The sequence below is a fragment of the Monodon monoceros genome, unplaced genomic scaffold (genome assembly GCF_005190385.1).
Source record: "Monodon monoceros isolate NGI ecotype Baffin Bay Population unplaced genomic scaffold, NGI_Narwhal_1 Super_Scaffold_15, whole genome shotgun sequence".
In the NCBI taxonomy this organism is placed as follows: Eukaryota; Metazoa; Chordata; class Mammalia; order Artiodactyla; family Monodontidae; genus Monodon; species Monodon monoceros.
Window position 1 is genome coordinate 38648162 of NW_021703771.1, and position 16452 is coordinate 38664613.

At 44.5% G+C, this 16452-nt stretch overlaps 1 protein-coding gene across 1 annotated transcript in view; it reads left to right on the top strand.

Moving 5' to 3' along the window:
* The window catches only part of FOXO3 (forkhead box O3), a 117806-nt gene that overhangs the window by 89939 nt on the left and 11415 nt on the right, over positions 1-16452 (top strand). The window contains exon 3 of the mRNA XM_029224021.1: positions 7681-9116. Coding sequence (XP_029079854.1) covers positions 7681-9081 — 1401 coding nt within the window. The 3' untranslated portion in view covers positions 9082-9116. The remainder of the gene's footprint in view (positions 1-7680; positions 9117-16452) is intronic.

Sequence of the window (16452 nt, forward strand, 5' to 3'; positions counted from 1 at the left end):
CCCTAAGAAAGCTTCACGTATCTTGGCTTGGGTAGGAAATGGGTTCATTTTGTTGATCACCAGGTTATTATTATTTTATTCCTCCAAAGGAGGGGCCAGAACCTGCTGCTTACTGCATGCAAACGTGAAACAAATGTGAGTTTTCCAAGGAGACCTCTGCGGGTAGAGGATAGTTGTCAGCAAATGTAACAGAAATCTTGTTTCTAGCTGGAAATTTAATCCTTCAGGCAAATTCCCGACACTATTTATTTTAGAACGTCGTATTTTTAAATAAGTCCCTTAATGGTTTGAACTTTTAGCGTTTTAGACAAAAGTAAGACTGGAGCTAGCCTGGACCTTGTCTTACACATCAGGGTTGATTATGCAATCCCGTATGTGAATGTGTAAGTTTTCTTCTCTGTCTGAAGACAGGGAAGCTGGGATTCCATATAGTCGGAAATAGTAACTCACGAGTCTGTTTTATGCTATCATACTTTGCATACTTGCTTTCGAACAAGTTAGTCCCGGAGTAGATAAAGTGTAGTGGAAGAGGATAAGCCAGCTAAATGTCTAATGTCTAGTAAGAAGGACCAGCCCTGCACACTTCTCCCTCGGATGGTGGCACTACCTGGCCCTTTGCAGTATTCCCTCCCCCTACCCCACCCAGGGTCTTTGCAGTGAGTGCGGTGATGTAGTGTTTTGTACAGTCGAGGAAGGAGAAACTGTGTGATTGTTACTGAGGCGATCTGCACGTGTACTTTGCTTCTCAGGGAAGTTCATTAAGTAATACTTTGCTGTATTCTTAACAATGGAAGCTAATAAGTACCTCAGGATTGGGGTATGGCTTTTTCAGTGGTTATTTTTATGCAGTCTTATCTTTTTGGCATTTTGTTTGAAGGACAGTCTGTTATAAAAGAGATTATGTGAGGTTTCATGCTAATTTGGGGAAGATTCTGAAAATTACAGGGGTCAATTATGGTCCCAGCCCATTCCTTCTTCAGCCTATATCATCAGTTCCTACTTTTGGAAAGTCCACTTACCCTCTTTTCTGTCCGTGTCTATCCATGCTGGGTAGAGAAGTGGCACAGAGCAGAATGGGTGACCATCTACAAGGCAGTGCAAGGTCAAGGACCCTTCCTCTTACCGTTTTTTTTTTTTTTTTAAAAGAAAAAAGATATCTGGACCCTAGTTATTTGATAAATTACTCTAACTCTCCATTTTACTCTGTACATATAAACACAGCTTAAATCTGTGAGCCCGATTCTCATCCTTATCTTCTGAATGGTGGAAACTTGGACTTAAAGAACATCTGCTGTGCACCAGACCTGGGAAGACTGGGAATCATTATCTTAGAGTCTCAGCCGGTAGAAATGTAAGGGGGACATTCCAGTGATTCTCAGCTCTAATTGCACATTAGAATAATCTGGGGAGCTTTAACGATGTACCTCCCCAGGCCTTACCCACACCAGTCTCTATGAGTGAGTACTTAAAGTCTCCCCAGGTGATTCGAAGAGGCAGCCAGGGCGGAAAACTGATGCCTAAGAGCAATCAGGGCATCATCCAGAGAACTGCCTTTGAAAGAGCCTGTCATTATAAATCAGAGGCGTCTTCCCAGGCCCCCTCCTGAAGCGTTGTCTCTGTGTTGTTCTGCTGTGGCACACAGTCCCCTGGGTCTCCCCAGGACTCACGGTTTCCATTGGGCTTTTCACGTGACCTTTATCATCTCCTGTTCAGCAGTTGCATATATTAGGATTCAGGCCTTTGGCAGCCTCATTTTGAACTGTCGGTGCCAACAAGTCAAAGCAAGGAGACCTACTTGAAGTGCTGGTCCTGTGTGCAAGGTAGATGAGTCCTGGATTTAAAAGCAGTGCCTTATAGATCGTCCCCACTGAAATCCCTCGTGAGGACCAGGGCAATGCCTGCAATCTGCTTGGTGGGAAGCAATGGGTCTGGCTTGGGAGTTGACAACCATAATTCATTTTGAGACAGCAAAAAGAGAGAGAGAGAGGGAAAGGTAGAGGCCTTTAAGAGTTAAATTACGCAACTCCCTTTTTATTTTTAAAGTCAGTGGATTCCTTGTTGCCTGTTGCTGAGAAAGATAAATTGATACCACATGTTGCTTCCAGACAAAACCCTCTCTGTGTTCCAGGGGAAGCACATGCAGCTGGTGTCTGGGTTAGTGGGCAGTCTTTACAAGGTAAACATGGGTTGGAAGGGGCTGGAGCAGACATAGGGTAGCAATAGTTGGGAAATTACCAGCTACTCTTGAGTGGCACAGCACCTTTGAAATACTTTTAAGAGTTTGAAATCTCTTCCTGGAAGGAGCCCGCCCTCTCACCTTCTGGCTTCAAGTATATGATGCACGGAAAACAGTAAGTGAACATTTGTGATGTCACTGCTTCCGTACGTGGGATCTGACAGTTGAGAGCCTCTTTTGTGCTTGGCACTCGATGAGTAATTTGCATGCGTACTTTCATTTAATCTTCCCAAAGATCCTAGAGTTAGACAGAGAGGGTGTTTTATCCCCGTTTTATGAAAGGGGCAACTGAGGTTAAGTCAATTGCCCAGGGTCACAGGACACATGCCAGGGCCACGACTCCAGCTCCGACCTGGCTGACATTGAAGCCTGCCTCCCTCCACTGGCCACATTAAATTGCATGTGTGAATTAGCCACTTTGTAAATATTGGTGGAATACTTATTCATTTCAGGCAGCTTCCCCCTGACACTTAATCTAATCTCACCTGTTTGGGGTCCATCTGTCTTCACAACCAGTTGGCATAACTGTAGTGACTGTGCACTTCAGCATTGGGGATAAAGGTATCTTGCATTAGGAGACTGTCTTCATTATAGCAAGAAAAAGAATTACCGGATTCTGATGAAGACAGTCATCTTTTATGCTGGTTTCTTCAAGGAGAGCCAAGCAAAGGGATCTCCAGGCTCTGACCCACACGGCCGCAGTCAGCCCAACTGTGAAATGTGAGTTCTATCAGGCGGCCTCCTTCGTGTACCTGCACATCCCTGCTCGAAGGATTAGGCCACTGATGGCAGCTGCAGTCACACAGGACAGGTTTGACAGCTCTGTTACTAATTACACCTAAAGTGGTTACTGCCCCAGTGCAGGCCTTGCTTCGGTGTAAATCTTCTTCGTCTCATTTTTATCTCTGCTCTCTCTTCAGAGACATTGTGTTACAGTTGCTTGCAGGGTTTTCTACATCTTTGGGCCCAAGTTGGAAAAAAAACTGGCATATTTGTCTCTGACAAAAGTTTCTTCCTAGAGATGTTTGGTTTGCTGTAATTCATCAATCTCTGGATTTCTTAGTAGTGGATTTAAATAACCAGAACTATTTACAGGGTTTTGGGTTGGGGTTAGAGTAATTTATTGGCTCCTTTAGTAACCAAATGTGATGACGGAATGGCCTGAGCTCTAGCAATGGGAGTCTTGGTTGGTTATATTTACCTTATCACCTTAGCCTTAAGGAAAGCACACCCAGCCAATTAACAATGGTCTGCCTCACAATGTATTTCAAAATGTGTATTTAGATGTGATTAGAAAAATCACTCTAGTCCTATCAAACCATTCCTCCTTTACTGTCAGCTCTCAACCCCCAAACTAATGTTACATCTTACAAACTTAAGACGATTTGGTATGACAGATGAATTAGTGGAAAACCATAGAATATTTTTGATGGTAGTTTTATAGTTTAAAATGCACACAGTACTTTGGAAACTAATTTAGAGCCCCCAGTGAAGAGGTCTTTAGAGAACTTAAACTACAGATCATAAGAAGATTTTATAATTGGCTTGTCTCATTTTATAAATTCCATGTCTTCATTCCTGGGATTGAGGTGAGGGAGGGGCGGTTTGAAATCTTACAGAAATCATATCACCATTAACTTCCGTTATCAGGGAAGGTGCTGGGGAAACGTTGTAGTTCTGATATTTTCTCTGGCATTTATTCACCTTCTCCTGTTTCACCAAAATTTAGTTAGAGAACCTGGTAATTAGAATCATGACCTATGAGGCAAAAAGGCAGAATACATTTCTGGTATCTGACCATATTAGGGTGAGGGGCATTTGAGCTAGAAATAGACAGGGGGCCACATTGGATGGCCTTTGTCAATGCCCCCCCTGCCCTTCAGATTATGCATTTTATAAACGGAAGGCTGGGGACTGTGAGGTTGGTGGTGACACAGGTTTTTGTTTGCGTCGTCTTAGTAATGGAACTGGAAAAACCTGTCCCGAGTGTTGGGTTGTAGGTAATATGCCTTAGGGAGATGTATTCTGCCACTAGCAACCTCTAAAACAAGAACTGAGCGAAGATTGGACACTGAAGCTAATCACCCATTTAATAAGTTGGGTTTTGTTTCAGAATCTAAGGGTAGTTTATATTGGTTTGTATGGTAACCACTGTCCTCTCTTTAGGATGAATGCTACGATGGCCACCTTAGTAAAGAAACACAAATGCGGGCTATAGGATGAGCCTTTACTTTCAGGCTTGCTCTTCTAAAGACTTTCTTTTAAAAACATTTTTAGGAAAGACCTACCAAATTATTACCCTTAACTATTTCACAAACAAAATTATAGTCATAGGATTGTGCCTTTGTATCCTTCTTCTTTCTTAAAAGTTTCTTTTTTTAGATGTCAGCACAGATAGCACGATGACTTCTGTCTAATTTGGTGACAGACCTGGGAAAGGTTGCAGAGGAAGCATTGGAGTGGACTTGGGAAAACAAGTTTCAGTTTTGGTTCTTATAGACACTAGCTGTGTGACCTTCTGTAAGTTATTTAATTTCTCTCAGTCTGAGCCTTCATATATATGATGAGGGCACCAACTTTGCCGGTTTACTAGGAGGATTAGAGTCGAGGAATCTAAAACCTCTGGCCCAGTAACTGATGGTGCTGTAGTCAGGCAGGCTCTCACTCTTCCCTCTTGCAATTAGGGACCTGGGCCCTGACAGGCTGTGGTTCTGGTCCTCCGTGTGGGTATTCCAGCCCCTTTACCACAAACCCCTACAGAAGCTTAATTTCTCTCTCCAGATTCCTAGCCAATGGTAGCTTGTAATTTTATAAAATTACACACATACATTGTTGGGGTTTAGAGTCGTAGAAACAGATGACCATTAGAAAATCCATAGAGAACATTTTGGAGGTCTCTAAAGTGTTTCATTTTCTTTCTTACTTGGTTTGGAATTGCGAGACTAAAAATGCATTAAAAAAAATCTCCAAATGCTTTTTAAAGGGGGGGGGTGGATAACTGGGTACTTACGATTGGTCATTGTTAATTCTGGGTGTTGGTATGAACCCTTTCCAAAAATCTAGAGCAAAGGGGGCTGGCCAGGGGAGGCGTAATTGGGCTAGCGTCTACATTGCCCCCACAGAGCTTCAGGACCACCCTGTTTTTTCAATGAGAAGCTTGAGTTTAAGTTTTTAGTTAATATATCTAGTTGTCTGAGTACTCAGTAATAGAACCACCTTGCACTTGCCTGCTTGTTGAACCCTGCAGAGTGAGTTTTAAGAGCATGCTTCATATCTTTATTGAGAAGGTGTTTTACTTTTTAAAGAAATGTGATTTCTGAACCATTCATAGAGATGCCATTATTCTTTTAAAAACCATAAGAGTAAAAGGGAAGCAGGATATAGTCTCATGGGCAACATTTGTCGCACCAGATACGCAGCACGTTGCCTGTTTTCTTCTCTCAAACGCGTCTTTGCGGCTGTTGTAGAAATGCCGAATTATGACCCATGGTTGCTGATGCTCAATGCCCAGCCGGAGCTGCTGGGCATCCTTGCATGGGAACATGTACACGGGAAACACTCTGAGTATTTTGGGTTATTTACGTATGGTGAAATCCTGCTCACTTTCTATGTTTTAAAAACATTCTGGTAGAACACATGTATTTGTATCTTCTACATAAATACAGTTGGTGATTGCCAATTTTTTTTTAAACTACGGTAGCTTTTAGAATGGTTTGTATTTAATAGACAGCAGCAGGCAATATCTTCTGTCTTTTTAACTTGCAAATAAAAACTCATCTGGCCTGCAGGTGCTATTCCAGGTGTGGCAAATACCATCAACTCCTCTCTTTTACCGCACATGAGGCATTTTCAGATGAGAATGAGCCCTCCCCAGGCGATGACCCTGTGCTTTATAATAGCAGTAAGAGCACCCTGACTTGGTAGCGTGACTGGCTCCTGAAGTATATTATCATATATCATCCTTACGTCATCCCTATCAGGGAGGGACGGTCTGGATGTTAGGGCTGTAGTGAAGAAGAACTGAAGTTGTTGCAGACAGATTAAACGATTTGCTCAGGTCACATGGTTGGTCGGCGGCAGAGATAGGACTGGATCTGGGTCATCCCTGTTAACTGGGCTTGTCTACCAAGCCAGGAGGATTCTTGCAAGATGGGTGCAGTTGTGAGGTTTTCCAGGATATTTTGCCCTTTTTCTTTTCTTTTTTTAAATAAACCTTTCAATATAGAATCGTTTTAGATTTACAGGAAAGTTACAAACCTAGTACAGAGAGTTCTTGATGTTGGATATCCACGTCAAGTCTCCCCTGTTGTTAACATCCAATCTTAGTTTGGTACATTTGTCACAACTAATAAACCAATGTCGATACGTTATTATTATTAACTAAGATCTGTGCTTTATTCAGATTTCCTTAGTTTTTGCCTAATATCCGTTTTCTGTTCCAGCATCCCATCCAGGATACCACATTATATGTAGTCATCATGCTTCCTTAGGCTCCCTGTGGATCTACTGGACAGGCATTTAAAAATGTTCCTTATCTGGGATTTGTCTGCAGTTTTTCTCATGATTAGACTGGCGTGATGGGTTTTGGAAGGAAGACCACTGAGGAAGGTGCTGTTTTCATCATATTATAGCGAGTGCCTGTTATCAACCTGACTTTGCCCTGTTGATGTTGATCACCTGGCTGAGATGTCAGGTCTCTTCACTGTAAAGTTACTCTCCCCCACCTCCTCTTTCTATCCTGTACTCTTCGGAAGGAAGTTATTGAGCTCAGACCACATTGCCTTGAGGAGGGAGTGTCTGTATAAATTATTTGGAATTTTTTTGAATGGGAAACTTGCCTCCTTCTGTCGACTCAGCAAATCCTACTTTACCATTTTTTTCTTATGCTTGTGAGGCAGGTGTGAAGTTGTGGCGGGAGGAGATGGAGTCGTAGAAAGGATCGGTAACAATTCACACCAGTTCTGGGTTCATGGAAGTGGTTAAGAAAAGGTAGATGCTGCCTCTGTACTAGAGGAGGAGGGGACCAAAATAGAATAAAATAGCCCCCTAAGTGATTAATTATCCTTAGAGAGCCAGGGAGGTTTATTGCAAAGTGCAGGGAGAAATGGTGTGGTAATACATGATACGTGTGAACTTCAGTATAGGAAGTACAATTACAGAAAGGACAATAAAACTTGGGAATTTAAGAAAAACAATGCCAGTGAGCTCCTACATCCCCAGCATTTCCTGGATATGAAACCATCTCCCACCCTCTAAATATGGAGCTTGCCATTTTCAATACTGTCATTTAATACCAAGCCAAGGAGGGTCATGCAAAGCCTTTTTATTTTTTTCCTTAGCCTCTGAGGTTGCTTTAAAAAATGAGTCTGATTAGTAACTGTTTCTTCTGAGTGCTCAGTTTGGACCATTCTGGCTCATCTGCATTGTCCCTTCTCTCTCTGCAGAACTCTATCCGGCACAACCTGTCGCTGCACAGCCGGTTCATGCGGGTTCAGAATGAGGGGACCGGCAAGAGCTCATGGTGGATCATCAACCCCGACGGGGGGAAGAGTGGGAAGGCGCCCCGGCGGCGGGCCGTCTCCATGGACAACAGCAACAAGTACACCAAGAGCCGGGGCCGTGCAGCCAAGAAGAAGGCAGCCCTGCAGACCGCCACCGAGTCAGCAGACGACAGTCCCTCCCAGCTCTCCAAGTGGCCCGGCAGCCCCACGTCTCGCAGCAGTGATGAGCTGGACGCGTGGACCGACTTCCGCTCACGCACCAATTCCAATGCCAGCACAGTCAGTGGCCGCCTGTCCCCTATCCTGGCTAGCACGGAGTTGGACGACGTTCAGGATGATGACGCGCCACTCTCCCCCATGCTCTACAGCAGCTCGGCCAGCCTGTCCCCCTCCGTCAGCAAGCCGTGCACCGTGGAGCTGCCCCGGCTCACCGACATGGCGGGCACCATGAATCTGAACGACGGGCTGGCCGACAACCTCATGGACGACCTGCTGGACAACATCGCGCTCCCTGCGTCCCAGCCGTCGCCCCCCGGGGGGCTCATGCAGCGCAGCTCCAGCTTCCCATACACCACCAAGGGCTCCGGCCTGGGCTCCCCCACCAGCTCCTTCAGCAGCACGGTGTTTGGCCCCTCGTCTCTGAACTCCCTGCGTCAGTCTCCCATGCAGACCATCCAAGAGAACAAGCCAGCCACCTTCTCTTCCATGTCGCACTACGGCAACCAGACACTCCAGGACCTGCTCACGTCGGACTCACTCAGCCACAGCGATGTCATGATGACCCAGTCGGACCCCTTGATGTCTCAGGCCAGCACCGCTGTGTCTGCCCAGAACTCCCGCCGGAACGTGATGCTTCGCAGTGATCCAATGATGTCCTTTGCCGCCCAGCCTAACCAGGGGAGTTTGGTCAATCAGAACTTGCTCCACCACCAGCACCAAACCCAGGGCGCTCTCGGTGGCAGCCGTGCCTTGTCAAGTTCCGTCAGCAACATGGGCTTGAGCGAGTCCAGCAGCCTCGGGTCAGCCAAACACCAGCAGCAGTCTCCTGTCAGCCAGTCTATGCAAACCCTCTCGGACTCTCTCTCAGGCTCCTCCTTGTACTCAGCTAGTGCACACCCTCCCGTCATGGGCCATGAGAAGTTCCCCAGCGACTTGGACCTGGACATGTTCAATGGGAGCTTGGAATGTGACATGGAGTCCATTATCCGTAGCGAACTCATGGATGCTGATGGGTTGGATTTTAACTTTGATTCACTCATCTCCACACAGAACGTTGTTGGTTTGAATGTGGGGAGCTTCACTGGTGCTAAGCAGGCCTCATCTCAGAGCTGGGTGCCAGGCTGAAGGCTCACTGAGGAAAGGGGAAGTGGGCAGAGCAGGTCAGTGCCCAGTGCTATGGCATAGTAATAACAGGGGCGGTGGGGGACAATGGCTTTCATTTACGTGGTGCACAGTAACCTGGCTCCCAACCAGTTCATTCTGAGTTGTACCAGCAAAACAAATGGGGCTGTCAGGTGCCCCTCCCCACAGTTTGCTGACAGCTCAGGAGTTTTACTGCCAGTAAAAAGAATACACATTCAGAGGTTTCATTTTTCTTTGTATCCAGTCACCCTCGCTGACCTATGACACAGGTCCCCCTACTGGATGGATGGATGAGGATAGAAGGGATGGGAGGAAGGGGACCTTAGGCCACACAAACATCAAGGTTAAGGACGCAGCCAAAGGGCTTTCTTAGGCTCTCAGGTCCAGCACTGCCATTGTCCATCTTCGATGCTATGGTTTCTATATCTTTTTTATCCAGCAAAGTAACAATTTTTAGGTGCTTCTAATTTGACAGTAGACTATGCTTTCTGGGCTCTTTCATACAGGAGTATTTCCACCAGAAGCAAGATCTGTTAGATTCTTCACCATTAGTACTAAGCAATCTTTATTCGCACTCAGCATCTAAGCATTTAAAAGAGCAAAAAGAATTAAATAGAAAACAGAAGTTTTTAATGTGAGAGAGCACTTACTCATGTGCTTCTTTTTCCCAACGTATAAATGGTGTCAGATTCCAAACGGTGACAAGAGTTGTGAATGGCGACAGAGATTTTTTAAATTGTGGCATTTTAATTCTGTTGGAACCAGAGAGATCATGCAACATGATGTGGCAACAAAAGAGAAGCATTTGACTGGAATCGGAAGTTGAGGGTTCAGTTCCACTTCTACTGCTTTCTGGTTGCTATTGGGAGTGTGTCACTTGGCCTCTGAACCTCAATTTCCAGTTTTATAAAATGAGGATAATAGCCCCTGTTACTCCACAGGGTTATTGCAAGAATCAAATGCACTGAAGTGTGTGAACGTGCTTTGTAAAATTGCAGTGGGCTGAAGTATGTGCGGTGTTATTAGGTACACATACTGACTGACACATGAGTAAGCAGGGAGCCCAGAGAGGTTAAGTGGTCTGCCCAGGGTCACACAGCTGGACCCAGAATCCCTATTTCTGGAATGGCTTGAACCATAATCGTTCTTCCTAATTATCTCTAGATGGTAAAAATGAGAAGTGCTCTGAACCGGAGCCAGAATCAGTAGGTAACATACAAGCTTGCCCCAGAACTCTCCTCTTCAAGTAGTAAGATGAGCACTGGGGTCTTCTGCTATAACACATTTGTACCTCCAGACCCTCCCATGTTCAGGGGCTCTTTTTATGCCCCAGTTCCTTTTTTTTTTTTTTTAATATCAGCAAGCTACTTACACTCTTCTTTATTAAGTGGTGTGAAAGAGAAATGGGATTCAAAGCCATAAAAAGCTGAGCCTTGTTTAACCCTCTGCCCTGGTGAAGGAATTATAAGGGTCTCCTGTGATGAGCTCATCCCGTTCATGGGTAGTTGTCGAAAGTGGAATGTCGAGAGTGTTGTGATGCTCAGCTTCTCCGCTTTCCCAGGCAGAAGCAGGTCCCTAATGGCACTCAGACATCTGTTTCGAGTCATTTAATAGCCCTTGAGACGGTAAAAAGACTGCAGCAGAAGCTAAGAAGGGTGACACACTTCCGTACTGCCAGAACTCGGACTGGTGGAGACTTGCCTTGAGAAATTTAGATATTTGGCTTTTAGAAGAACAGTTTGTCTTCCTTTAAGAAGAGGAATATGATTGTGGCTTCTGAAGACACAAGTAGTCTTTAATTTTGGTTTGGTTGTAAGGAATCCACTTTCTAGTTCATTGAGAAGAAAATGTACCATCAATTTTTGTCTTATTTTTCAAGTGTAGGTTTTCCTTTTAATTCAATAGCAGACTTTTCTTGTGTGTGTGTGTAATTCTAAAAGGTGGTATAAAAATATTTTAAGGGAGGGCTTCCCTGGTGGCGCAGTGGTTGAGAGTCCACCTGCTGATGCAGGGGACACGGGTTCGTGCCCCGGTCCAGGAAGATCCCACATGCCGCGGAGCAGCTGGGCCCGCGAGCCATGGCCGCTGAGCCTGCGCGTCTGGAGCCTGTGCTCTGCAATGGGAGAGGGCACAACAGTGAGAGGCCCACGTACCACAAAAAATACATATATTTTTTAAGGGAGATTTAAATACTTATGTTTAAAAAAATATATTTAGTGAATTATTATTTTTATAATAAGTAACTACTTTTAAGAGTACACATTTTATTATTATGCCCTTTTGGAATCTTAGGGTAATTTAGTCACCTTTTTCTCAAAATATTTTGGGTGAAGTGTTTTTGAGGAGATATTTCTTAAGTAAAAAATATGAAAAGTCACCAAATTTTCCTGAAAGTAAACCAGCTCAGTATGACCAGAGCAAGAGAAAGAAACATCCTGAAGACTGTGAAGGGCCTTGAGGGAGTCTGGTTTCTGGCTTTAGGATTTCCATTTTGCTTTGGAATAAATTGCTCCACTATATAGCCAGGAGCATGTGTGGCCTAATGTATATTCTTACTTTTACAGTAAACTTGTGGCTATCGCTTTATTGAAGATTCTCCTGAATTCACAAAACAGGACTTGGGTCACAGTCTCAGAATTCACTTCTCCCAAATTAAGCACCTCAGCTTCCCAAGACTTGTTCTATAATGACTTTCTTGGTTTGACTTTTTTTTTTTTTTAAGCCAGTAGTTGTGGTATTCTCTAGACTCACTTCCTGCCTTGCTAACTGAAGGTCATGTGACCCTGAGTGGGTGCCGGAGCAGTTCTGTCCAGTTGACAGACAGTCTTGCTGGAGAGCTGTGGTGAGATGCTTCTCTGGAGGGGTGGGTGTTTCACACATGTCATTCATTTTAGATCACGTGTGAAATCCTTTGACCTACAGGTCTATCTGGAAAAGGAAAGAATAACTGTACCTCTTTGTGAGTGCCAGCTACTGGGGTATGAGGGGCACTTGCTTCTCTCAGGCACTGGGGAAGCTTGGTGTGCATGTGTACAGATTGGCAGCAGGCATGGCTGTGAGCAAGTGTGGTGGTTTCACTGCTGTGCCTCCAGTAAGCCCTCCTGAGATTGACATGTGTCTGTTCTGGCAGGAAAGCAACGTCAGTTTCACTGTAGCTTTGATGTCAGAAGATGCCTAAGTTCACATGCTTTTTCGTTCATCTTCATCTTTTGGCATTTGGAGACCCCATTAGGGAGCAGCCCCATATTTAGTTGCGTTTTAAACAACTTTACGATAAGGATTGGAAAATACTAACTAGGAAAAGCCCGGGTGGAGAGGAGAGAGGTAGTTCTCTTCCTGTCTGTGCCACTGGCCATGTCACTGATGAATCTCTTAGAATAGTAGGTTTCTCATCTGTCACAAGAGGACAGAATCATAGAGTTGGTTTTTTTTGTTTGTTTTGGGGTTTTTTTGTTTGTTTAACCAATAAGATTTATTTAGTTTTTTAAATTGAATTGTAGTTGCCATACAATATAGTGATTCACAGTTTTTAAAGGTTATACTCCACTTATAGTTATTATAAAATACTGGCTTTATTCCCTGTGTTTTTCAACATATCCTTGTAGCTTATTTTATACCTAATAGTTTGTAACTCTCAATGCCCTACCTCCATCTGGCCCTTCCCCTCTTCCTTCTCCCCACTGGTAACCACTAGCTGTGAGTCTGCTTCTTTTTTATTATATTCACTAGTTGTTGTATTTTTTTAGCAAAATCATAGAATTTTAAGGGTGCATAGTATGTATAATTTTAAACCTGAAACCTAGCATTCTGTCTGTGAACTTGCCACCGTAAGGGACATGTGATGACATGGAACTGTAAAGGAACAGTGGTATACTAGTGTGGCAACAGCAGGTCCTGGTGTTGGAGGCCGTTGAGAATTTAAATTTAGGCTACTTCCCAGAAGGAACAAATCTTTGATGCTTGTTGGACTGATGTTTAAATGCTGTGATTCCATTATGTCTTTAAATATTCATGTTGGGGGATAGGACTGATTCTAACCAAATACAGACAATATCATAGGCTACTCATGTGATGTTTTTTCTTGATGTACTGATAGATATTTCCATTAGGGAATATAACGTGCGGTACGTACTGCGTGGAGAACGTACTCTGTTACTTGCACTTGTGAACTGTTGTCTAGTCTTTGGTTATAGTGTGCTAGCCTCAAGAATTCTGTACCTGCAGGGATCTTTATTCTTACTTTTTAAAAAACCCAAAGTCTGAACTGTCATTCATGGAGAGAATGGCTGCCTGGATGTTCCTAGTGTTGACAACAGTGAAAGAAAATTGACAAGAGCCCTGAAAAGACGTTTTCTGTGCAGAGGCTGGTACACTCCTTACATACACCCCTTTCCCTGGAAAGCAGTGACGTCCAGCACTAAGGCTGCTCTTCCTGGGTCTGTCGGGTTTTTAATGCGCCTTTGCTCACCACTGGCCAGCCTGCTAAGCATGGGGACAGAGCCTGAGTGACTGCTGCTCTTCATGCAGTAGCATTTATAGATGGCTTTCTGGCAGGTCTCTTTTGGCCACAGAGCTTGTGTGGAACATAAATAAGTGGAATGAAAATCACCAGAATTACTACTGGAACTTCATGTACACTTTAAGCTCCCATTAAATGCTTCTTTTCAGAGTGTTCATAATGCTCAATATTCATCTTATAAATAATGTTCTCTGTAAGTAGAGTCTTCCCCCAGGGGCCTGCTTCTCATAGGCATACCTTTCTGTATAGAGATGGGAGAAGGGGGCTTGTTGGGACCTGCCTCTGTGCCATGGCCAGAGAGGTTGGCCTGTCAGAGGTCCCCCATGGCCCTGGGGCAGGTAGAAGGATGTTTGTTCACTGCTTTCTCTTCCCAACTTGGAGACACGTGTCTTAATGCTGGATTTTCATTCCAAGATGGAGATTCCCCACCTTGCAAGAGACTTCACCCTGGTTTTGTTGGTATGTTCATTTAATTTGAAAATACTGCTTTCCCCCATCCTCCAAATTATTTTGAAGTTTAAAATTTTAAAAACTAAAATGAATTAGAATTTTGTATTGTGAACTAGTGACAGACGCTTCAGATATTTAGAGGTCGCGTGGGTCGGTGTTTCTCAAAGTATTTCACAGGATACTCAATCCTCAGGATATTCATGGGTATTAAGTGGAAAATAGATTCTGTGGTCAAATGTCTGAGGAATGCCATGTTAAATAAAGTTAAATAGGGTTGTTTCCTGCAGGACTTCTCAGAGCCTTAGAAGTTAATGTATGTTATGAACCTTCTAGGATCGGATTGCAGTGTCTCCTAAGTTTATCTGACATCTCGAATCAAATCCTTCTTCTCCCGGAAACCATAGGACCAGTGTCCTAAGGAACCCCCTAAAGAAATCCTGAAAGAGGTCAGCAACCTCTTAAGAACTAGGGATTCTTTGCCCTTTTTCCTCTTGATTCTTACTGGAGCTTTTTGTACGACCTTGTCATACATCAAGCCTTTCTCAGCCACAGAGTGGGTTCTACTCTTGGATGAGCTAGCTGCCTGGCAAAATGGTAGGTCCCACGTTGGTAGAAGTGCTCAGGAAAAGTCTGAATTTATTAAACAAAATTTGTTTATTGAGTACCTGCAGTGTGCTGGGCACAGGGGATAGAGGAAGATAAAATAGGGTCTCACCCTCAAGGTGTGCGTGGCCTGGCTGGGGATGTGGTGCGGTGGTGGTGGTGGTGGTGGTGGTGACGGTGACCATTGTCCCAGGGGAAGAGACTGCTTTCCATGCAGGGGTGGAGCAAAGGACCCATGGGGCAGTGGCAACCTTGCATGCTTGGTTTTCTGGGACAACCCTGCTTTTTCAGATGTTCTGTTCCGTTATCACGTGGTCTGTTCCACCTGTCTTTGGGGGATAAAAACATAGGCTCCATGCTGATAGGGCAGAGTTCAGACTAAATCCAGATGCTGGTTCATGTTAAAAGCCCTGCAGGAGACTTGCTTTTATGTTTGATTTCTAGAACTGGTTCATCATCACAGTTGAATGTGAGCCAGCCACCCACTCCAAGATCACTGTCCCTGGGGCTCTGCTCCGAGGGGAGACGTGGATTTAAAAAGCCTCCCCTGCAGCCCACCCCAAGTTAAATAATGTCTTTGTGGTACAGCAGAGGACCTATGAATCTGTAGCAGAAGGCTGCCATTTTTATGGCTATGTGTCATTGAGTCAAGCCACTCCATTTCTCTGAGTCTCAGTTTGCTTGTCTGTAAAATGGGGCTAAAACGAAAACCTACCCCACAGAGCTCTTGTAAGGACTATCTCTGATATGACCTAATGTCCTTTGTCAACTTTTTAAAAAGTTACTTAATGTTTATTGTTACTTAAAATGGTTCCAGAGGTTAATGCAGAATTAAGGAAAGCACCAAGCCAGTCTTATATTGTTGGCACAAAGAGCAATTACTTTCCTCAATAAACTAGAATCAATTAGGTTTCTTTTCATTAAAAAGGTATAGCAATTGCCTGTTGTGTGAAACCTTTGATGTCCCCTAGAAGTCCTGCCTGCCAGTTTAGGGGTACCCAGGACAGGGGCTATATTTTCACTAATAAAAAGGACCTTCTGCCACAGACGGATTGGGGAGGTTCATATATGGTACCCAGGGTGTTCCATTAATATCTTTAAAGGATTGCCTGAGAAATCCTAGCTGTCTGGCCTCTGCTTTCTTTCCTTAGGGAGGCTGTCATATCCACTCTGTGCTGAGGGGGGAGCCTTGCCCTGCCCCGTTTCTGCTTCCTCAGCGTGGAGCCTCTTCCTGTTGGGAGGGAGCCTGGAAATCTGATCTTCCCTCTCCACTGCCAGGCCACCGTGGCCACACAGAGAAATAAAAAGCTGCTCCAGTTCTCCTAGGACTTCTTGGGAGCAGAAAGATTGCCACACAGCGAATGGCAGGATGCTGGCAGTGGTCTGGCCATGGACCCCACCTCCCCAAGAGCTGGTGGTTTACCGCCCCCACCCCCGCCGTCACTGGCTAACGTGACACAATTTGGGGTTCAGAAAATATGGTCACTGTATCTTTAAGATCTGCCAACTAAGTTCAGTGAAAACCCAGAGAAACTGGGCTGTTCTTCTCCAGGAGCTTTCCTCCCAGAGAAGCGAGACCAAGCCTGGAGGTGAAACATACCACCCAGAAGAGCTACTGCCCACTTGGTTGCAGGTGTTTTGTTTTGTTTCTGTTCCCAATAACAGATGTGAACCTTACTCTGTAATTCTAGACTTTCCTGTTTTTTAATAACCTCTTTTTTTGCTAAAGTCTATGACATTCATTTATTAAAGGATGAGAATTACTTAGTCATGAAGCCCTC